Raw genomic sequence first — 19,280 nt, forward strand, 5'->3', positions numbered from 1 at the left:
AGACCATGGGCGGTCATATGCAACTGTCAAACGCTAGGTGACAAACTTCAGAATTGGCCATTTTGAAGTTGAAAATACGAAACCCCGTAACAGATCTGTTTCTGTGTCTGTTTCCGAATATGTGCAAGCCATCCAGGACATGATAGTGGAAGATCGTCGAATATCAGCCAAAAGTATTGCTGCATGTTTGGGCATATCACGTGAAAGAGTTGGTACCATTATTCATAATGATCTGGATATGAGGAAGATTGCAGCAAAGTGGATCCCCAGACTTCTGACAAAGGAACAAAAGCAGGGAAGAGTGAGGACTTCGCGGACAATTTTGGAACATTTTGCAAGAAGTTAAGTTAGTTTCTTGGAGAAACTCGTCACTGCTGATGATACGTGGATCTATTGCTATGATCCCGGAACAGTCTAAGGAATGGACACATTGACCTACTTGCAGAATATGTGGAATATTAGGGGATTTTCAGCTTCCTAGCTAATTTTTTTTCTTGGTAAGGCTTAATTTTTATCAGCGTATGTTTCTTTTGCGCAATCATCATCATCATCTCAGGTCAGCAGTCTTTCGATTGGCTTAACTCAACTTTCCACTTTTCCTTATCCTGGGCCAGACTTTTCATTATTTTGTAGCTTTCGCAATATTCGTTGCAATCTGCTATCCATTTCTGTTGGTATAACAACGAAAATGTATTAAGATTAGAGTTGTTCTAAAGCGTCATTCTACACCTGTCACGAAACAAGATGAAAACATGATTGATTAATTCTCTCTAATCACTGCTAATAATTTATTCAGTGAGCTCTCAAATACTCAGTGACGCCTTTGGAAGTATTACCGAACTGTTTTTCTCCCTCTTCCTTTTTCTTTTTCTTTTTTTTTTTAATTTAATTTTCCTTACGAAAGGTGTTTTAATACAAAAGTGTTTAAATTTTCGCCTTCATATTCATACATTACTACATTCTTTGCTAAATGCCAGAATTTCAAAGTCCTAGAACAAGCAGTAACGCGAGAAGCATTGAATTCCTCTCCAACAATTAAAAGCTTACAACAATGTAAAGAACAAAATTTCAAAAAAAAAAAAAAAAAATGTCAACTTGTGATTCATACATTACATACGCTATACTAAATGCCAGAATTTCAGTGTCCTAGAACAAATGATAACGGGAGAAGTATAGGATTTCTCTGCAACAATGGAAAGAACAAAATGTCGAAAAATTGTCACCTTGGAACCTATAGACTACATCATGCTGTACCAAATACCAAAATTCCAGAGTCCTAGAACAAATGGTAAGGGGAGAGGAATTGAATTCCTCTGCAACAATTAGTTGAACTCAACAATGAACCAGTCAACAATTCGAAAATCTGCACGGAACAATTGCTGCGTATAGTCATTATCTTCAAACGGACAGTGAAGAACATAGTTCAGTATTTGTAAAAGTTATTAGTAATTTTTGTGAATATTAATTAACATTGAAAAGATAGGGCGATAGCAACGCCATCTCGTATCACATAAACAAACTTTTGTGGCTTTAGACCATCCTTAATGATTATTTTCGAAAAGTTTTGTATAAGAGAAGTTTGGAATTTTTTACTGCTACGGTAACTATTAACAGCACAGAAGCAAGAAAATACTGTGGAACTCATGGACTCCACAAGTAAATAAACTTAAGAAAATCTGTTAAGTACGATAAAAAAAATGCGTACCTGGTGGCTCATCAACCTGCTCGCTGGGTTCCTTCTGGTTCCCTTGCTCACTCTCCACAAACACATCTCCCAACGCTTGCGTGTCTTTTCCTGGAAGCTGTTCCTCCGAAAAGTTACCATGAGCAATGTCTGAAAAGAAATTTCCAAAGGGTCATTAATTAGTATGTCTCTCTTTTTTCCAATTATTATACTAGTAATACAATGTAAACATAGATAGGGATAATGATGACCTTAAAATTATATATATGTAGTTATCAAAATAATGAAGTTAGAACAGTTTTATGTTAGTGTTGTGTTGGGTGACATTAAATACTACGTAGTGGCAACGCTAGCTTTACTTTCTTGAGGGGGGAAACCGGAGTGCTAGAAAAACTTTTCGAGGACAGTTATTTCTTTCTGTACAGAAAAGAATACATTTATGTTACCTAACCTGCATGAAAATACAAAGGGCCTTATGCAGAGTCGTTCTGACGCGTGATTAGTGTCATACTAAAGACTTCGACTAACATATGTTTCCTGCAGTAGTCAGGCACTTAGTATGACACTAATCATACCTCAAAACGACTCTGCATAAGATGGAAGGTGTCTAGGGGCCAGCGTTACTCCTCCGTGAGGCGACTGCCCCCTTGCTACTTCTGGCGTCGCCACAGGTACTACGCGAGGAGATGCAATATGGACATTGTTGTATCTAAGCATGGTAAATTTTCTCGGGCCAGATTATTATCATATTCGTCCTCAGCAGCGATTTTCTATTGGCTAGAAATCAAATCAACCATAATTTTATGTAGCAACTGAAAGTAATGATCCAATATATTTCAGTCAAAAAAATTCTTGTAGGCCTTATATCTGGAGAACTATATATAGTGTAAGCAAACACAAACTATCACTTAACTGAATAAGATGTGCTTATTCCGTAGAAAATACGAAAACTCAATTTAGGGGATGTTCAAAAATTTCGTGGTCCCTGATCCAAAAACTAATTATTGGCCAAGATCGCAGTATTTTGATTCATTTTTTGGAACATTTCCAAAATTCTTGTTTACTGTATTTATTGTATTTTTCTTCATTTCCACTTAAATATTGATTATTCACTTCAATGTGTAAATTTTTCTATTATTATTATTATTGTTAAGTTTTCTGCCTGTTCGCAGGTCTTGGGACTAATGAGTTTCTTCTTCTTCTTCTTGTTAATTCTCAGTTTGAGCCTGGAAATGTTTCTTCCATCTTTCTCGATTTTCAGCTTCCTCTTTTAACTCCCAATATTTTCTTCTATTTTTCAAACCATCGATCACTTGTGTTCTTCTTCTTCCTATCCCTCGCTTTCCTTCCATCTATCCTCCTAAACAAATTTTCTGTGCAGTATTATTTAGTATTGGTGGGGCGGAAGATATGTTAAACGTGGCCCTGAGGATGAATACGTATGAGCAATAACTTAGGTAGTTTTGGTACAAAATGGAACACCTATCTAGGGATTTCAAAATTGGGCTAATTGTGAGGGAGCGGTTAGTTAGAACAAATAGGAAAGTCACAGTGGCTCAGCAGTAGAGCGTTCACTTTCGGTGTGTGAGGTTTCTGGTTCGATGCCCGCTCACGCCACGTGAGAATTGTGGTGGACAAACACCGTGTGCATGGGTTTTTCGTGATTCTTTCGATTCCTCCGACTTTCTTCATTCCACCATTTCATTTATTTCTCATCATCACCGTCTCCTGTAGCCAACACAGCATAATCGTGGGACGTAAAATTGAAAGATTCATTTTAATTCTAGAACAAATAGAGTATATATTCAAGACTGCTAGTTTTTAGGAGTACTGAGAGAAACAGTGCCCTATGTATTCACGTCATATAAAACTCGTAGCAAATTTCTCGGTTATTTAGGCTATAACTGGAACATCTACCTTAATTTAGTAACAAGTATTCTAGGTTATTACATTTATTACTTTCCAAAATTTACGGTTGTTATAATAGATACTAATGACTGAAAACTGTAAGGAATTAACCAATCAAAATCTTATATTAGAAACAGGAACTCTGCTGTTATTAACGAATAACATTCCTAAAGCATGAAAATTAGAAATTCCCTTAATTGGGAACAATAACACATTACTATTATTTGTGGTTTCACAAAAAGTAAGAGCCAATTTGAAAATTAGCAGTGTTAGCTGAGAGACAGCTGGAAGTATCGGGTGAAGAGACAAAAAAAAAAAAAAAAAAAAAAAAGACAGACGAAAAAGACAATAAGCTTCTTAAGGTCTTGGATCGATAGATTTAAGTTTCAACCTTCGCTGAAAAAGCCTTCTTCAAGTTTCCTTAAACAGGTTCCCTCGCTGATTTCCACAGCACAGAGATCTTTTCAAACGCAATACAAAGCTACTGTTCTGTTCCACTCGATGGTTAAAATCACTGCTGACGCAAGAGATCACTCGAGTGGCAAAGGGAACGAGAAGTTCCGGATCAGTGACACCATTTCTGTCACCAGATGAAGCTAATTCGTGAATTTATCTTCGCTTATAGACGGCGTGAGGGGAGGAGGGGGAAAGTGTTACATTATTAAAATTTAATTAGGGAATGCATACAATTTCTCCGAAGATAGATGTCATTAGTTGAAATAGTATTGCGTATGTTAGAGTTCACAATTATCTGAGCATCTTTGGCCCTTCACTTATACGGAAAAGTCTACGTTTTCGTTTTTCAAACTAACATAGATTTAGTTCTTCTTTAAATGAGTTTAAAATGTTCCTTACATCATGAAAAATTACTTTTCAAGGGATCTGAAAAAAAAAAAAAAACAAGTAAATCAGGGGAAGTGCAATATATTTCAGGAAATGAGAAGTTCGAAAATATACCGTTATATGCATGATAAGTTAAGAGGCTTCATCCCGGCGAAATTAAAATACCGCTAATTTTACAGTAATTATGTGATATCTTCCAATAGATAAAAGATAATCGAAATGTGGAACAAGAGCACCCTAGACAATATCATTTTACATGAGATACCGTTATCACGACTCACTTATCTGCTTTCGATTTCGAGCCATTTTGAAAATCGGCATTTATTTTCGCGTTTCTAAACAGCTGAAAACATAAAGCCACTAGGTGACTTGTGATAACGGTACCTCACGCAAAATAATATTGTCTATGGCGCTCTTGTTCCAAATTTCAATTATCTTTTATCTATTTGAAGATATCCCATAATTACTGTAAAATTACTGTATTTTAGTTTCACCGGGATGAGGCCTCTTAAGCAAGTAAAAATGTTAAACACCGTATCTTCTTCTCCACTATAATGAACGCGACGAATCATGAAGCCTGGACTCGACAAAAATCATAGAACTACTTTCGCTCACGTGTGACCCGTCGAGAAAATTCGGTAGGATTCGTGGAGTTGCCTTTCAAACGTACACTTAAGATAAAGTGAAATAACAGAAGTGCATCAACAACGTTGCCAAACTTAGAGGACATAACAAATGAGCCAAAAACAGCACTTGAAATCTCCAACATGAACACTAATAGGCGTAATTATTCAAATTAAACAGTAACAATAATAATAGTAAAAAATATAAAACAAGGACAACAAAGGTAACAACAAAACGAAACTTAGTAGTTATCCTATAACACTTCAAACTTAGTAGTTATCCGATAACACTTCAAACTTAGTAGTTATCCGATAACACTTCAAACTTAGTAGTTATCCGATAACACTTCAAACTTAGTAGTTATCCGATAATACTTCAAACTTAGTAGTTATCTGATAACACTTCACCCTCAAGAGATGTTTTTCGTATAGCGCGAGAGATGAAACTGGCAAAATTTCATGAGTGAGGGTTGGCAACTGGGACACACCCTAGTGTTCTAATGGGTGGTAAAATTGATAAATCTAGATCAAACTTCACGACTCCTTGCGATCACTATAGTAGCGTACCATAAACTATTACAACCAGGTCTGTATTTATGTACAACCTCAGATTGGTGTACAAAAATTCGCGATTAACATGTGATGAATCGGGATAAAATGTCTACGAGAGAGAAATTTAAGGGACTTCCATATTTTACCCGATTGTAATTAAATTTGGCACGTGTCTACTTGCACTAACGAAATAAATTATTTTAGCTTAACGTTCTTAGCGTATGTAACGAGACTAAGGGAAACGGTGATAATGAAATGGATGATAAGGGTGGAATGACAAAGCGGGAGGAAACGGGAGAGCCCTGAGAAAATCCATGCATACGGTGCTTATCCACGGAAAAGTTGTTTGATATCGAAATCCGTCGAGAAGACTTTGTGGTTATGTGCAATGTGCTAACGGAACAACTTTCCACAATTAAGTCAGCAAGGGTAAAAAAATGAAATCTTTGAGTTTTACGTCCCACACTTATGCCGGCTAGGTTAAGGAGATGATGATGATGATGAGAAATGAATGAAATGGTGGAATGAAGAAAGTGGAAGGAAACGGGAGAACCCCCGGCAAAACCAAATGTATGTTTATACACCACAAAGCCCACTTGGTGCGAGCTGGGATCGAACCAGGGATCCAACACACCAGAGATGAAACTCTCACACTGAGCCAACGTGGTTCCTTAGCAAGGGTAAAGTCGACCATATACATATAATGTGATAACAAAATAGTTTTTCCGGAATAACTCTCGTGAACATTGATTTTGGTATAATATTTTATTAAAGCATACCAATCCCTAACACGAGTTCAGGTTGGATGAGTCAAGGGTAAGATGGTAAGTTTATCCTTAAGAGGCTTCATACCGGCGAAATTAAAATACCGCTAATTTTACAGTAATTAAGTGATATCTCCCAATAGATAAAAGATAATCGAAATGTGGAACAAGAGCGCCCTAGACAATATCATTTTACATGAGATACCGTTATCACGACTCACTTATCTGCTTTCGATTTCGAGCCATTTTGAAAATCGGCATTTATTTTCGCGTTTCTAAAAGGCTGAAAAGGGAAGCCACTAGGTAACTTGTGATAACGGTACCTCACGCAAAATAATATTGTCTATGGCGCTCTTGTTCCAAATTTCAATTATATTTTATCTATTTGAAGATATCACTAATTACTGTAAAATTAGCGGTATTTTAATTTCGCTGGGATGAGGCCTCTTAAGTTTATATTGTTTCGTATTAAAATTAGACTGCAGCAAGATCATAAATTCACTACCATAACTTTAAAAAAAGAATGTGAAATAATAGCTTTCCTATTCTACCTTCATAAAACACATCCCATGTTTTCTTTTAAACTTTTCAATAAAGCCTCTTGTTTGAGATTGAAATCTTGAAGGCTAATAAAATGAATTCACGCCATTTTAGAAAAAGAAGGAAGGCCCAGTAGGGAGACACGGTAGAAAAGGTGTAACAGCTTTTTCACGCCAGCCACCTTGAGTGAAGTTTTTCCCGGGTTTTTCTCATTCACCAGTTAAATGCCGGGATGGTATCTAACATAATAATCCAAGGGTGCTTCCTTCCTTCCCCTTTACTTTCTTCCTCTGCAGTGTGATCGCTGAGAGACGTCATCCATCATATGTGACGGGCTAACATGGCCATAGATGCCGAAAGCCCAAAAATCTAACTCCTAATCCTAATCTTAATGACGGGCTAACATGGCCATAGATGCCGAAAGCCCAGAAATCTAACTCCTAATCCTAATCTTAATGACGGGCTAACATGGCCATAGATGCCGAAAGCCCAAAAATCTAACTCCTAATCCTAATCTTAATGACGGGCTAACATGGCCACAGATGCCGAAAGCCCAGAAATCTAATTCCTGATCCTAAACTTAGTGACGGGCTAACATGGCCACAGATGCCGAAAGCCCAGAAATCTAATTCCTAATCCTCATCTTAGTGACGGGATAACATGGCCATAGACTCCGAAAGCCCAGAAATCTAATTCCTAATCCTAATCTTAGTGACGGGTTAACATGGTCATAGATGCCGAAAGCCCAGAAATCTAATTCCTAATCCTAATCTTAGTGACGGGTTAACATGGTCATAGATGCCGAAAGCCCAGAAATCTAATTCCTGATCCTAATCTTAGTGACGGGTTAACATGGTCATAGATGCCGAAAGCCCAGAAATCTAATTCCTAATCCTAATCTTAGTGATGGGTTAACATGGCCATAGATGCCGAAGCCCAGAAATCTAATTCCTAATCCTAATCTTAGTGACGGGTTAACATGGTCATAGATGCCGAAAGCCCAGAAATCTAATTCCTAATCCTAATCTTAGTGACGGGTTAACATGGTCATAGATGCCGAAAGCCCAGAAATCTAATTCCTGATCCTAATCTTAGTGACGGACAAACATGGTCATAGATGCCGAAAGCCCAGAAATCTAATTCCTAATCCTAATCGTAATCCTTAAAAAAAAGACTAACGATAACTTTCCAAAAGTTATAGAATTTTCTTACACTGTGGTTTATGGTCTCTTTCAGGTCTTCCAACTCTTGTGTTGGAAATCAGTCAGCCCAACTTCATAAATAAATCAATTAATTAATAATCAGTGTTCTTTTCAGACCCATATCCAAGGGGGTCTAGGGAGGGCCAGGCCCCCCTAAATTTTTATTGCCCCCCCTAAAAATTTTCACGGTAGGCTTGCAAATGAACTATAATATGCTTGGATCGGGCCCCCATAACTTCTACCGCCCCCCTACATTTTGGGGCTGGCTACCGGCTGGTACTTTTCAGAGCTAAATGTCCAATTTTTATCAAGGACGACATTAGTACTTTTTCTGTCTTAAAGATTCCTCCTATTGGCTGGTGTTGCAGTTGCCTCATATACTCAAAGGTATATGTTACATATAGTCCTCCCCGTTGGTCTAGTGAATAGTGCCAGCGCTTCTTTGGTGCATAGAGTCCCTTGTTCGATTCCCGGTGAAAGAGTCGTAAAATTTTAACCGATTACGATGGTTCAGATTTTATCTTAGATTGTAGATTCATGTCTCATACAGCTTCGGTGATGGAAAGAGACGCTAAAAGTTAACTAAACTAACTAGACTAAACTAGCTAACTGTAAACTATCTAATTTTTTATAGTATACGTATATCATTCGCTTGTCCTTTCACAATACCACTAGTTATACCCGGTCTAGTAGCATCACGGGGTTTCGAAGTGCCAAATTATGAATTCTTTAAGAAAGAAAAAGATTGCATTCTAATCACCGTGATATTTTAAATCTGTTCCTCAAATAGTTCCGATTCCACCATTTGGAACAGTAATCTTCCGACGTTTATCACTGATGTGATTGTTTGGAAAGGTGGCGTAACACGAAGACTTGTTTGTGCAGCCTCGTTCTCTCGCTTTCTGGACGGTGCAATCGATCCTGTAGCGCCTGAGCTTCGTAGTGCCTCGTCGAGGTGTTTGCAAAACGTCAGCCCAAAAGCGACAAAGGCAAACAGCCGGGCCACTGACTGCTCTTCCTCAAACAGGTCGAATCGAAGCGAGCGAGCAGAGACTAGATCTCTCTGTGGACCCCAAAGAAAAGCATCCGATACCCATTAAAGTTGCATTTTTTTCTTTTCTTTTTCCCTACCGATTCTTGATTCCCCCGCCCCTCTCCTGTTTGCTTCCAACTTTGCCTTAAAGGGAGCAACGATGAAATCTGTTCCTTTCAACCCTCCTCATCCCATGTCGAAGATCGTTTCGTTTCGCTACCTCAACAGCCAGACTTCTGAGTTACTTTGCCCCGCAAGCACAAAGGGTTGTTAAGATACGTATATTGATTCACTACAAAATATGTACAGCTAACAAACCTAACCGAACCATGGTTGCTTCCCACAAAAGTAGAAATCTCTACCCTTTTTGATATTTCACCTTCTATAAGTGCTTTCAAAGAGAGAACTCCGGAAGACGGAATACTTATTATTTAAATAAAACTCTCAAATAACAAAATTATTTTAGAATTTATTTCTAGACTTATATACCTAGGACTGAGATTTTCATCACATTCAAAGAATACTCAGGGCCACGGTGGCTCAGTGGTAGAGCGTTCACCTCTGGTGCTAGGGGGCCCTTGGTTCGATTCCAGCCCCCGCCACGTGAACTTTGTGGTGCACAAACACCATGTGTGGGGGTTTCCTCGGAGTTCTCTCGTTTCCTCCCACTTTCTTCATTCCACCATTTCATACATTATTCATCATCACCATCTCCTAACCGGCATAGCCGTTGGACGTAGAACTCAAAGATTTCATCTCATTTTTCGAAAAATACTTAAAATGATTTCGATACTAGATTTGAAGTGTTATTTCGAGATGCAAAGAAGTAACAATGAGAAACATTTCTTTGATTGTGCAATGCTTTCATGTTTCTTTCTTCCTTTCATTTTTCTTTTTCTTTATATATATATATATATATATATATATATATATATATATATATATATATATATATATATATATATATATATTGGTTCAAATCACCTTGATCACCTGGTGGAAGAGGTGTAGGAATTAAAGGACCTGATGGAAGAAGAGCGTATCCCACATCTAGACAGAAATTGCTTTTTATGTATTACACAAGGTATGATCAAAAAGAACAGGGAATGTAGTTACACAGTGCCGTCTATCAATGTTGTATCCATTTCAACTAGTATAAGCACGGTAGCCTAAGTGCGTTTGCACACGGCAACGATAATATCGGTGGAACCACCGATAATGTCGGCAGTGAAATCGACTTCAATGTATTCAAATCGTAGCTTACACACGCCACCGATATTATCGGCCGATCCTCCGACACGCAGATGCTGTCGGCCAAGCCTCCGATACTGTCGGCGGTATTGCCGACACCGATTTTGTCGGACGCAATGTTTTCTTATGATTGGATGCACACGCCACCGATAATGTCGGCCGGCCAGCGGGTTAGATGAAGAGAGTGAGTGCAAGGCGCTGTGTATTTTTGTTTCGTTTCTTGTCTTTGGAATTTTGTTGTTTCCATTTTTTCTATTACAATTGTATAATATTATTATTATCTTGTCCTATAAACAACTTCGGAATAGCTTATTATTTTTTAACAGTCTCTGTTTTGGAGTAGCTAATTCCCTTTATTAAATAAATATAAAATGTGGGAAGTCTGAAGAGTACTGGTTTCCCTCTAAATAGCTATTACCGTACCAAATAGAATATAGGAAATTTACATAACAAATTTCTTGATTATTTTCCACTCTTTTTTTTATTCTGTTCTTTCTCTCTCTCTCACACACACACACACACTTTGATGGTATATTTTTTAATCTATTAATGCTTTTAAATTTTAATACATTCTGGAAATTAATTTAAGCGTAATTTTCAAAGTTTGGTACACTGTGAACATAAGCATATGGAAAAAATCCTGATTATTATTACTTTCTTTTATTTTAATTAGAATTGTCTGCAGATCACTTTTCCCGGTTCCAGTCAATAAGCAATGATTGAATAGAATACTTGTTGACAAGTCAAAGTAGAATTATTATTATTTTGAAACGAAACCAGCACAATCAAACACTCTTTCCAAAGCTCCAAGGACAAGTTACTCATTTGGCATTTTCTTGATTGTGATCTCAACAATAGGGATGTGACTTCATGCTTCACTTGTTGCAGATTTTTTCTCTCATTTCCAAAACTATCCCATCCCCACTTTTCAAAAATAATTTGTGGAATGGCAATTGAAAACAAAGACCCAAGCTATGTATCCAAGTTTTCCCTCTCCCCTTTGTACTGGGATCGACCCCCTGATCGAGTTCTGCAGTTTAGCTACAGTGACTGAATGAAAAGGTTGTGTATTATTGCATTCGTATCTTTCTAGTTTTGCTTACAAGTAAGGTTTCTCAGGTGATACACGCCGATTTTAATCAAACTTCACAGATTTGTAGAACAGCAAAAAATAAGCGACACGTATTTTTTTTTATAGCGGCCCATATGCATATTTAGGCGGTATAATAGGGCTGTCAAATTGGGACAACAAAGCATACTTTATGTAATAGCGCGAAAACGAGAAGAGATAGCCCACTGTTGTAAACGAGCAAGTTGTCATGACACGATAAGCATTTCAATAACACATAGCGCTTCCACGGGGATAACCCACAACATCCGCAAATGGACCAATCAGGGATGAAAAACAGTCACAGAGCTTTATCTATTACGCGGAATCCAAATAACGTAGGTAAGAATAAAGAATGATAAAAAAATAAGTGATACGTGTTTTTTCGTTTTTGCAAGATGAGACAAAAAACGTAAATAGATGCATCGTTATCTCAATGTCGAAAGATTGGAGAACTGGGAATATGAAGATGTGAACGCCTGTATGAGAGGCAACCTGTCAATCAGTGTTGTAAAACTGGTTGCAGGTGACAGGTAGAATCCTGCTCGAGAGAGAAATACCAAACCTGGTCTTGTTGTTCAATGGTTTATATGTTATATCTATTAGTAGTTAGTGATTGCGAACAGTTCAATGCTCATAATCAGTAATTCAAAAGCCGCCCAGCAGTAAACGAAATCAAGCCTTTCCTGTGAGAATCGGCCGTATAGGGTAGTAATACAAACATTGATATTGTTTTGCAACAAGCCCGTTGTGGGGATAAATACGCCCTTTGCGGGATACTAAACAACATGTTGAACACAATTGAACAGGTTGACAAAAATAGACAATTCATAGTCACATGCATATGAGCATGCATTTAAACCAAAACACATGAATATGTTACACAAGCACTATTTTCGGTAACATGCTGTATGTTGAACCATAGCCGGCTGCTATTTAACAGAATGTAGCGTAATGTCGAATATTGTATGGAACGAATATAAGCAATTGTAGTAAATATTCGTCATACAAATGATTCTTATTGAAATCGGACATGAGCCTAATAGAACTTCCGGTCACCAACTTGTGGAAGGTACGCAGGCTGAAACCATAATTTGATTATTTCTTTGGTTACTTTGCCGGATGTCGATGCACAAATCAGCAAGATTTCTGGTCGAAGCATTGTCTGTTGTACCCGTGGCCCGAACTTTCTCTGAGGTTCTTTCTAGACGATGAGCATAGGCGACAGTAGCTTTCCATTGGCAGATACGATTGGCTGTATCGTGTAACTGTGTGTCGTCGCAGACAGAGACTGAACATTTGCGTAGACCTGTTTCTCTCCACGCATTGCCAGACATCTACCCGAATGAAATTCCAAATTGAATCCACTCTGATCTGTATTATACACATTCTCTGCGCCATGAGAATTTATACATGAGCGAACACTTTGCGCGAACCTATTAGCATTATCATGTATATCTTTGGATTGTTCTGCACTATTGTACGTGACATATTTTGTAATTTTCCGTGATATGATGTGATGACGCCTTTTAAACTGTCATAGTCATTTCTTTGACGCTTTAAGCCCGTCGAATCCCACAGTTTGACTAGCTTCTATAGCCCAACGTCGTAAGTCTGTGTCATGAATTATAAGATTTTTGCATTTAGCAGTATGAAATTTCTCATATACGATTGCATCAATATGCGTCCCTTTTTCATAATTTGTTCCACCGTCATGCAACTGTCTTTCCCATTTATAGAGATCTTTCCTACTTTTGACGAACTTGAACCTATGTTTCACAGTTTCAAACGACAGACGCCTCTTCTTTCCACTTTTCCAAAACTGAACTGCCTTCACTTTATATTCTGTGTCTACAGCTTCGCTGGTGCTCCCTTTCTCCGCAATACCGACGTTGTATTGTGATAATCCTTCGTCTTCGTTGCTTTCTGTGATCTTCACTCGCGAGTGAAGAAGCGACGTCATGTGCATCATTATCAATAAATACCAGATCATCTTTAACGTCCACTTCGATATTACAACCTTTCCAGAAACTTTCCAGGACATCAACAAGTATATCCTTTATTTCCATTTCATATTTTGTTTTTACAGTGTTAACACGTTTTGTTTCTTTGTGTGTGTCCATTAACATATCCAGCACATTGTGTGGATTTACATACATCATTTTCACAACACTGCAAACAATAGCATACCATTTACACACACCTCATGCTGACTACTTCACAACACACGGGTTCATATGTTCAAGACTTCTACCGGTATCTTTACATGGCATATACACACAAACACACGTATATCCACGTATAGGATGCACAAACGTTCGCCATCAACCGGCCGTCTATTAGTTTCAAAACACAACTGTGCCCCCACTTCCACTCTGTAGGGCTTCCGTGTTTGACGTAGACATACACTCGCAGGTAATACCCAGTTTTCGCCGCATTTCTGGTTCTGCTTCTTTACACTACAATGTCCTTGAGCCAATGTCTCTCTTCTGGCGTGTCTGCAACCAGTTCTACAACACTGATTGACGGGTTGCCTCTCATACAGGCGTTCACATCTTCATATTCCCAGTTCTCCAATCTTTCGACATTGAGATAACGATGCATCTATTTACGTTTTTTGTCTCAGCTTGCAAAAACGAAAAAACACGTATCACTTATTTTTATCATTCTTTATTCTTACCTACGTTATTTGGATTCCGCGTAATAGATAAAGCTCTGTGACTGTTTTTCATCCCTGATTGGTCCATTTGCGGATGTTGTGGGTTATCCCCGTGGAAGCGCTATGTGTTATTGAAATGCTTATCGTGTCATGACAACTTGCTCGTTTACAACAGTGGGCTATCTCTTCTCGTTTTCGCGCTATTACATAAAGTATGCTTTGTTGTCCCAATTTGACAGCCCTATTATACCGCCTAAATATGCATATGGGCCGCTATAAAAAAATACGTGTCGCTTATTTTTTGCTGTTCTACAAACCTGTGAAGTTTGATTAAAATCGGCGTGTATCACCTGGGAAACCTTACTTGTTAGATATTTAGAGATGGCAGGAATTTTTCCATTCAATATTTTAACCCTTATTGAACTTGTGGAATGTAGACCTTGCATATGGGATAAGATAGCAGACTCTTTTAAGAACAGAATTGAAAAGCAAAAAGCATGCGAAACGTTTATGCAAGCCTTGCCCAGGATTTTGAGTTCATGGACAAAAAGAAACTAGAAACGACAGGTATGTATGCAACAGCGCAAATCTGTCTTCAACATTGGGAGGGGGGGTAAGATCGTTCCCATATTATATATATAGCGATGTTCAAACTATTTCTGTAGTCGAGAAACAATGCTGTGGAGGATCAGGGGAGCAGAGTTGTCTTCAACATTGGGAGGCGGGCAGATTTGAGGCTTACTCTGAGTGGACATTAATTTCATCTCACTTTCCTTTCTGGCGATCGGACACAATCAAGATGCCGAGCTTAAGATGTAAGTAAAAACACAAATAATAGAGAAATTAGAAAGAAGAAGTACAAATAATAAATTAAGTAAGTCTACCTGATGGATAACAATAAGAAGTTATATAGATGTCCTGAGTATATTCACACATAACTTCGATATACTTGCACCGAATTTGGTTATTCTTCTTTGTTTGAAAGAGTGTACCTTCCTGGTGGTCCCATGTGAATATCTTTAAGATCAGATGGTAATTTTTGGTGCTAGACTATGAAACATCTCAACGAATGTTAGGTTACTTACGACAAAATAACTTGCTTATAGGCAACCATATATTCTTTTGCGTGGTTATGGTTGCATAACACACAGAAGTTGTACTGCAAAGTTTGGAACACTTTCATAGTATGTTATAGTGTTTCTGTTGTTTGTAACATTTTAAACAAATAGGTTTGTATAAAGTCGGTTGAGTTGAGTTGATTTTAGTTTAGCGTCCCTTTCAGCAGCGAGGCTATATGAGACGTGGACTTACTGATTAACGTGGAATCCGAACTACATGAGCTCCCGCCGGGAATCGAACCCGGATCTCCCACGCCAAAGGCGCGTATGCTAACCGCTTAGCCACGGATTGTATAAAGTCGGTTAAAATGCCTTTTGTTTTCTTTTCTTTCTTTCTTTACAAGAAGTTTTTGTTACTATTTCTCACAAAGTTGTAAATGTAAGATACGCTTTCTTCCACAAAGTTGTTCAATTATGTGTCTTAAGTGAGTCAAAGCAACAAGCAGTGCAAACAAGAAGTTAACTCTAGAATATGACAGACGAGTAAGTCATTAGACCAGAAAACTGAAGTCTCTTACCAGAAATATCATCATAGAAGTGAAGAAAGGGTATGTATTTAGTATGGCATTGTATGAATGTGAGGTGTGGATTCTAGGAAAAGAGGGAAAATGGCGAGCGCAAGCCTTCGGCATGTGTTATTATAGAACAATGTTCATAATTAGGTGGATGGATACGGTATCAAACGAAAGAGTTTTGGAAATACTGAAGACTATATCGAAAAGAGGAGATAAGATGATTTTACATATCATGAGACATGGAGAAACTATGCTATTAGCTATGGAGGAAACTGTAAAAGAAAAATACTCACAGAAGGGCTGAGGTTGAAATATACGGACCAAATAATATAAGATGTAATGAAGGAAAATTACAAGGAAATGAAAAGTATAGCTCAGAATAAGAAAGAACGGAAAGTAGGTAGTAGTAGGCCCCAGCGTATATTGCGTCGAGTCAGAAAAAATTTTTGTGACGTCATAGGTCAAAGGTCAATGCCCTTGACCCGGGGTCAATGACCTAGGGGTACTTAGAACCACCTCCTCCAGATTTTGGCAGGGATACCTTGGCCCACCTCCTAAATTTTGGCAGGGGTACATAGGACCACCACCCTTAAATTTTGGAAATTGCCAAATCTAAAAATTTGATGTGGTAGCCTAGGAACATGGTATGTACCTCTATCAGTATTGGGGGTCTATCTCGTACCTTTTTATGGGTAAAAAATTGCCAAAAAGTCAAATTTCGGAAGGTCAATGATTTTTGACCTTTGACGTCACAAAAATTTTGCTGACTCGACGCAATATACGGGGGCCACTACTACTAAGTTCTGTTAACCCAATCAAGAGATTGCTAATCCAAGAAGTGTAGTCGCTAACTCTCTCGTCTTTGGTGGAAGCGGTCCCGGGTTTGATTCCCGGTGTGGACACTTGGTCGAAAAAGTAACAGCTTTAGCAGACCAGCCATCTTGAGTGAAGTTTTTCCAGGGTTTCCCTCATTCACACCAAGCAAATGTTGGAATGGTACCTAAGATAATGGTCCCAGGCTGCTTCCTTCCTTCCCTTTCATCGGATAGTGTGCTCGTCAACGGAAGTCATCCCTTATAGACGTGACGGGCTAAATGGCCTTAGATACCGAGAGCTCAGAAATCTAATTCCTAATCAAAATCAAAAAAGAAGAAGAAGGAGTTAACTCAGGTGTCACTTATTAGTTTTAGAAATATTTTATGAAAGGTTTATCATCAGAAATGCTCACAATCATTTTTTTTTTTCATGTTTTCAATTGCTCCAGGCAATATGTGTTCATATTACTCAAAACAGTAGTAATTTTGTTTCATATCTGGAATTTCTCTTTCATGTTATGGTTAGCTGCCTCTTTAGAATATGAAACATACTCTGTCAAAACGCAGATATTCTCGTGTTCAAATAATTGTTCAAAAGGTAATATCCCCCACCCGCTATTTATCGCTGTACCTCTACAAAACCTTCTAATATTTCCCTAATATGTCCATGCCAATATATACATACAACAGCATTCGACATACTTCCTTCATTACAGAAATTAGGGAACTAATGAAATTCTCAGAATTGGACGTAACATGTAGGCGTCCCAAGAGCGGTTACCTGAAATTAAATCTGTGAAACTATACTCGCCAGGTGCCAGTATTCCATAAATGCACAAAACACAACGTGTAGATTGGGGAGAATTATTCATATGGGGGTGTGGATGCTGGGAATTCCATTCTAGCGCGGAAAGTAGACCAAAAAAATAAAACACAGAAATGCTTGATTGATTTGACGTCTGCTGCCTGCTGGCTATGCATCGTCCGAAAACATAAACCCTCTCTTTTCCCTGTACTCACCTCATCCTCCGGATCTGGCACCCGCACCACTGTAGCTCTTTATTATTTCTCCACGTTATTCGCATCAAATTTCAACCCGTTCGTTCTCTCTTTCTTTTTATTTTCTATCCTCCTGAAGCGCATTTTCGTTAACAAAGGATTCCGCGCATTTTTGCCTCATAAAAGAGAATACCTGAGGAGGAGTAGCATATTGAAAATTCTTGACAACGGCTAACTATGCGAGACAAAAGCACGCGCGTTATTACAAAAACTTTTCTCTTTTATTTAATTTTTCATATGCTTCATTGACAACACTGTCTCATGTGCATATGCCATATAATTAATGCCATCTCTTTCCTCCTTCGTATGTGGTCATATCATCATGCGCTGGGTAATGTGAATAGTACCTGGAGTTCGAGACGAATTTTATTCTTAGAAGTCTGAAGCGTCATGCAAGTGTTAATAATAGTTGTGATTGTTATATTTATATGAATTCTTGACACTACAGATCTCCCGCCAGGTTATGACTAGTGTACTTATGTACCATTTATGTTCAGGACCCGAATTCGATTCCCGGTGGAAGCTCTCCACTTTAACAAGCAAATTCACGTTATATATTCCTGAAGGGAGTTTAAACTTTGTAACGGTATTGTGAAATTTTTATATAATAACTTGTATTTACGGGCAAAATGTGCTTTTAAAATATGCACAAGCTGTTGAAAAGGAAGAAGAAGAAAATATAAATAGTAATAGATGTGATTTCTTTTCTGTTATTATGATTGATGTTCTGTTGTGATAGTGATATGACATGTTTTGTAAGTCATCATAGCAACGAAAAACATATAATCCATCTTGTGATATATACATGTACAACATTTAAAAGTGTGTAAATGTTTAAGTTATTATGTACTACAATAAAAAAAGGTAATATCTAAATGAAGCGTTTAGATGAATTTTGAAAAAAAAACAGTAACGTAGATTATATAAATATACGGACTGAGGGCTATAACAACTGTAGGAATATTCAAACCTACAGTTGTTACGATAGTCAAAGAATTTGAAATGAAGTAGTGCTTCATTAAGGCTACTATTGGCTACAATAGAAGAATAATGAATACTAGAGACATATACAGTATGATTAATTTTCTATCTGGTCCCCTCCCTCCACACTACTTACAAACAAGCGAAGCCACTGTGAACGAAGCAGATGAAAAAGCATGCAGATAACTGTAACAATAAATAACGTCGTGGGCTTGAGCACGACCCGGCCCGCGGGCCTAGAAAGCATATATCACTTCGGGCCGGGCTCGGGTCGTACATTTTTAAATATACAACCATATTTCTCGGGCCTAACTATCGAAATGTACGGTACAACTATATTTATTGGACGTTTGGACCGTTCTTTCCGGAGAACTTTTAAACACAACTGCATAATTAAACTTCTAATTGCAGTAAATAAAAATACAATTTTGCTTAAATTATAATTACAAAGTTTCTGTAATTCGGGCTTATTTTGGGCTCATTTGATTATCACACGAGCTCGGGCCGGGTTCGGGCTAAAATGCTAAAACATATTTCGGACTCGGGTCGGGCCTTACATTATAAATTCGCGGGCCGGGCCGGGCTAAAATTTCCGACCCGTGCAGACCTCTAACGGGAGGTGACT

The 19,280-nt window shown here is 38.0% G+C and overlaps 1 protein-coding gene across 1 annotated transcript in view; it reads right to left on the reverse strand.

Annotated features, from left to right (window-relative positions):
• The window catches only part of LOC145689838 (discoidin domain-containing receptor 2-like), a 602,490-nt gene that overhangs the window by 56,673 nt on the left and 526,537 nt on the right, over positions 1 to 19,280 (reverse strand). Inside the window, exon 9 of the mRNA XM_081764058.1 lies at positions 1,706 to 1,834. Coding sequence (XP_081620184.1) covers positions 1,706 to 1,834 — 129 coding nt within the window. The remainder of the gene's footprint in view (positions 1 to 1,705; positions 1,835 to 19,280) is intronic.

This window comes from Thermobia domestica, chromosome 7, assembly GCF_964235325.1.
Source record: "Thermobia domestica chromosome 7, izTheDome1.hap1.1, whole genome shotgun sequence".
Classification (NCBI taxonomy): domain Eukaryota; kingdom Metazoa; phylum Arthropoda; class Insecta; order Zygentoma; family Lepismatidae; genus Thermobia; species Thermobia domestica.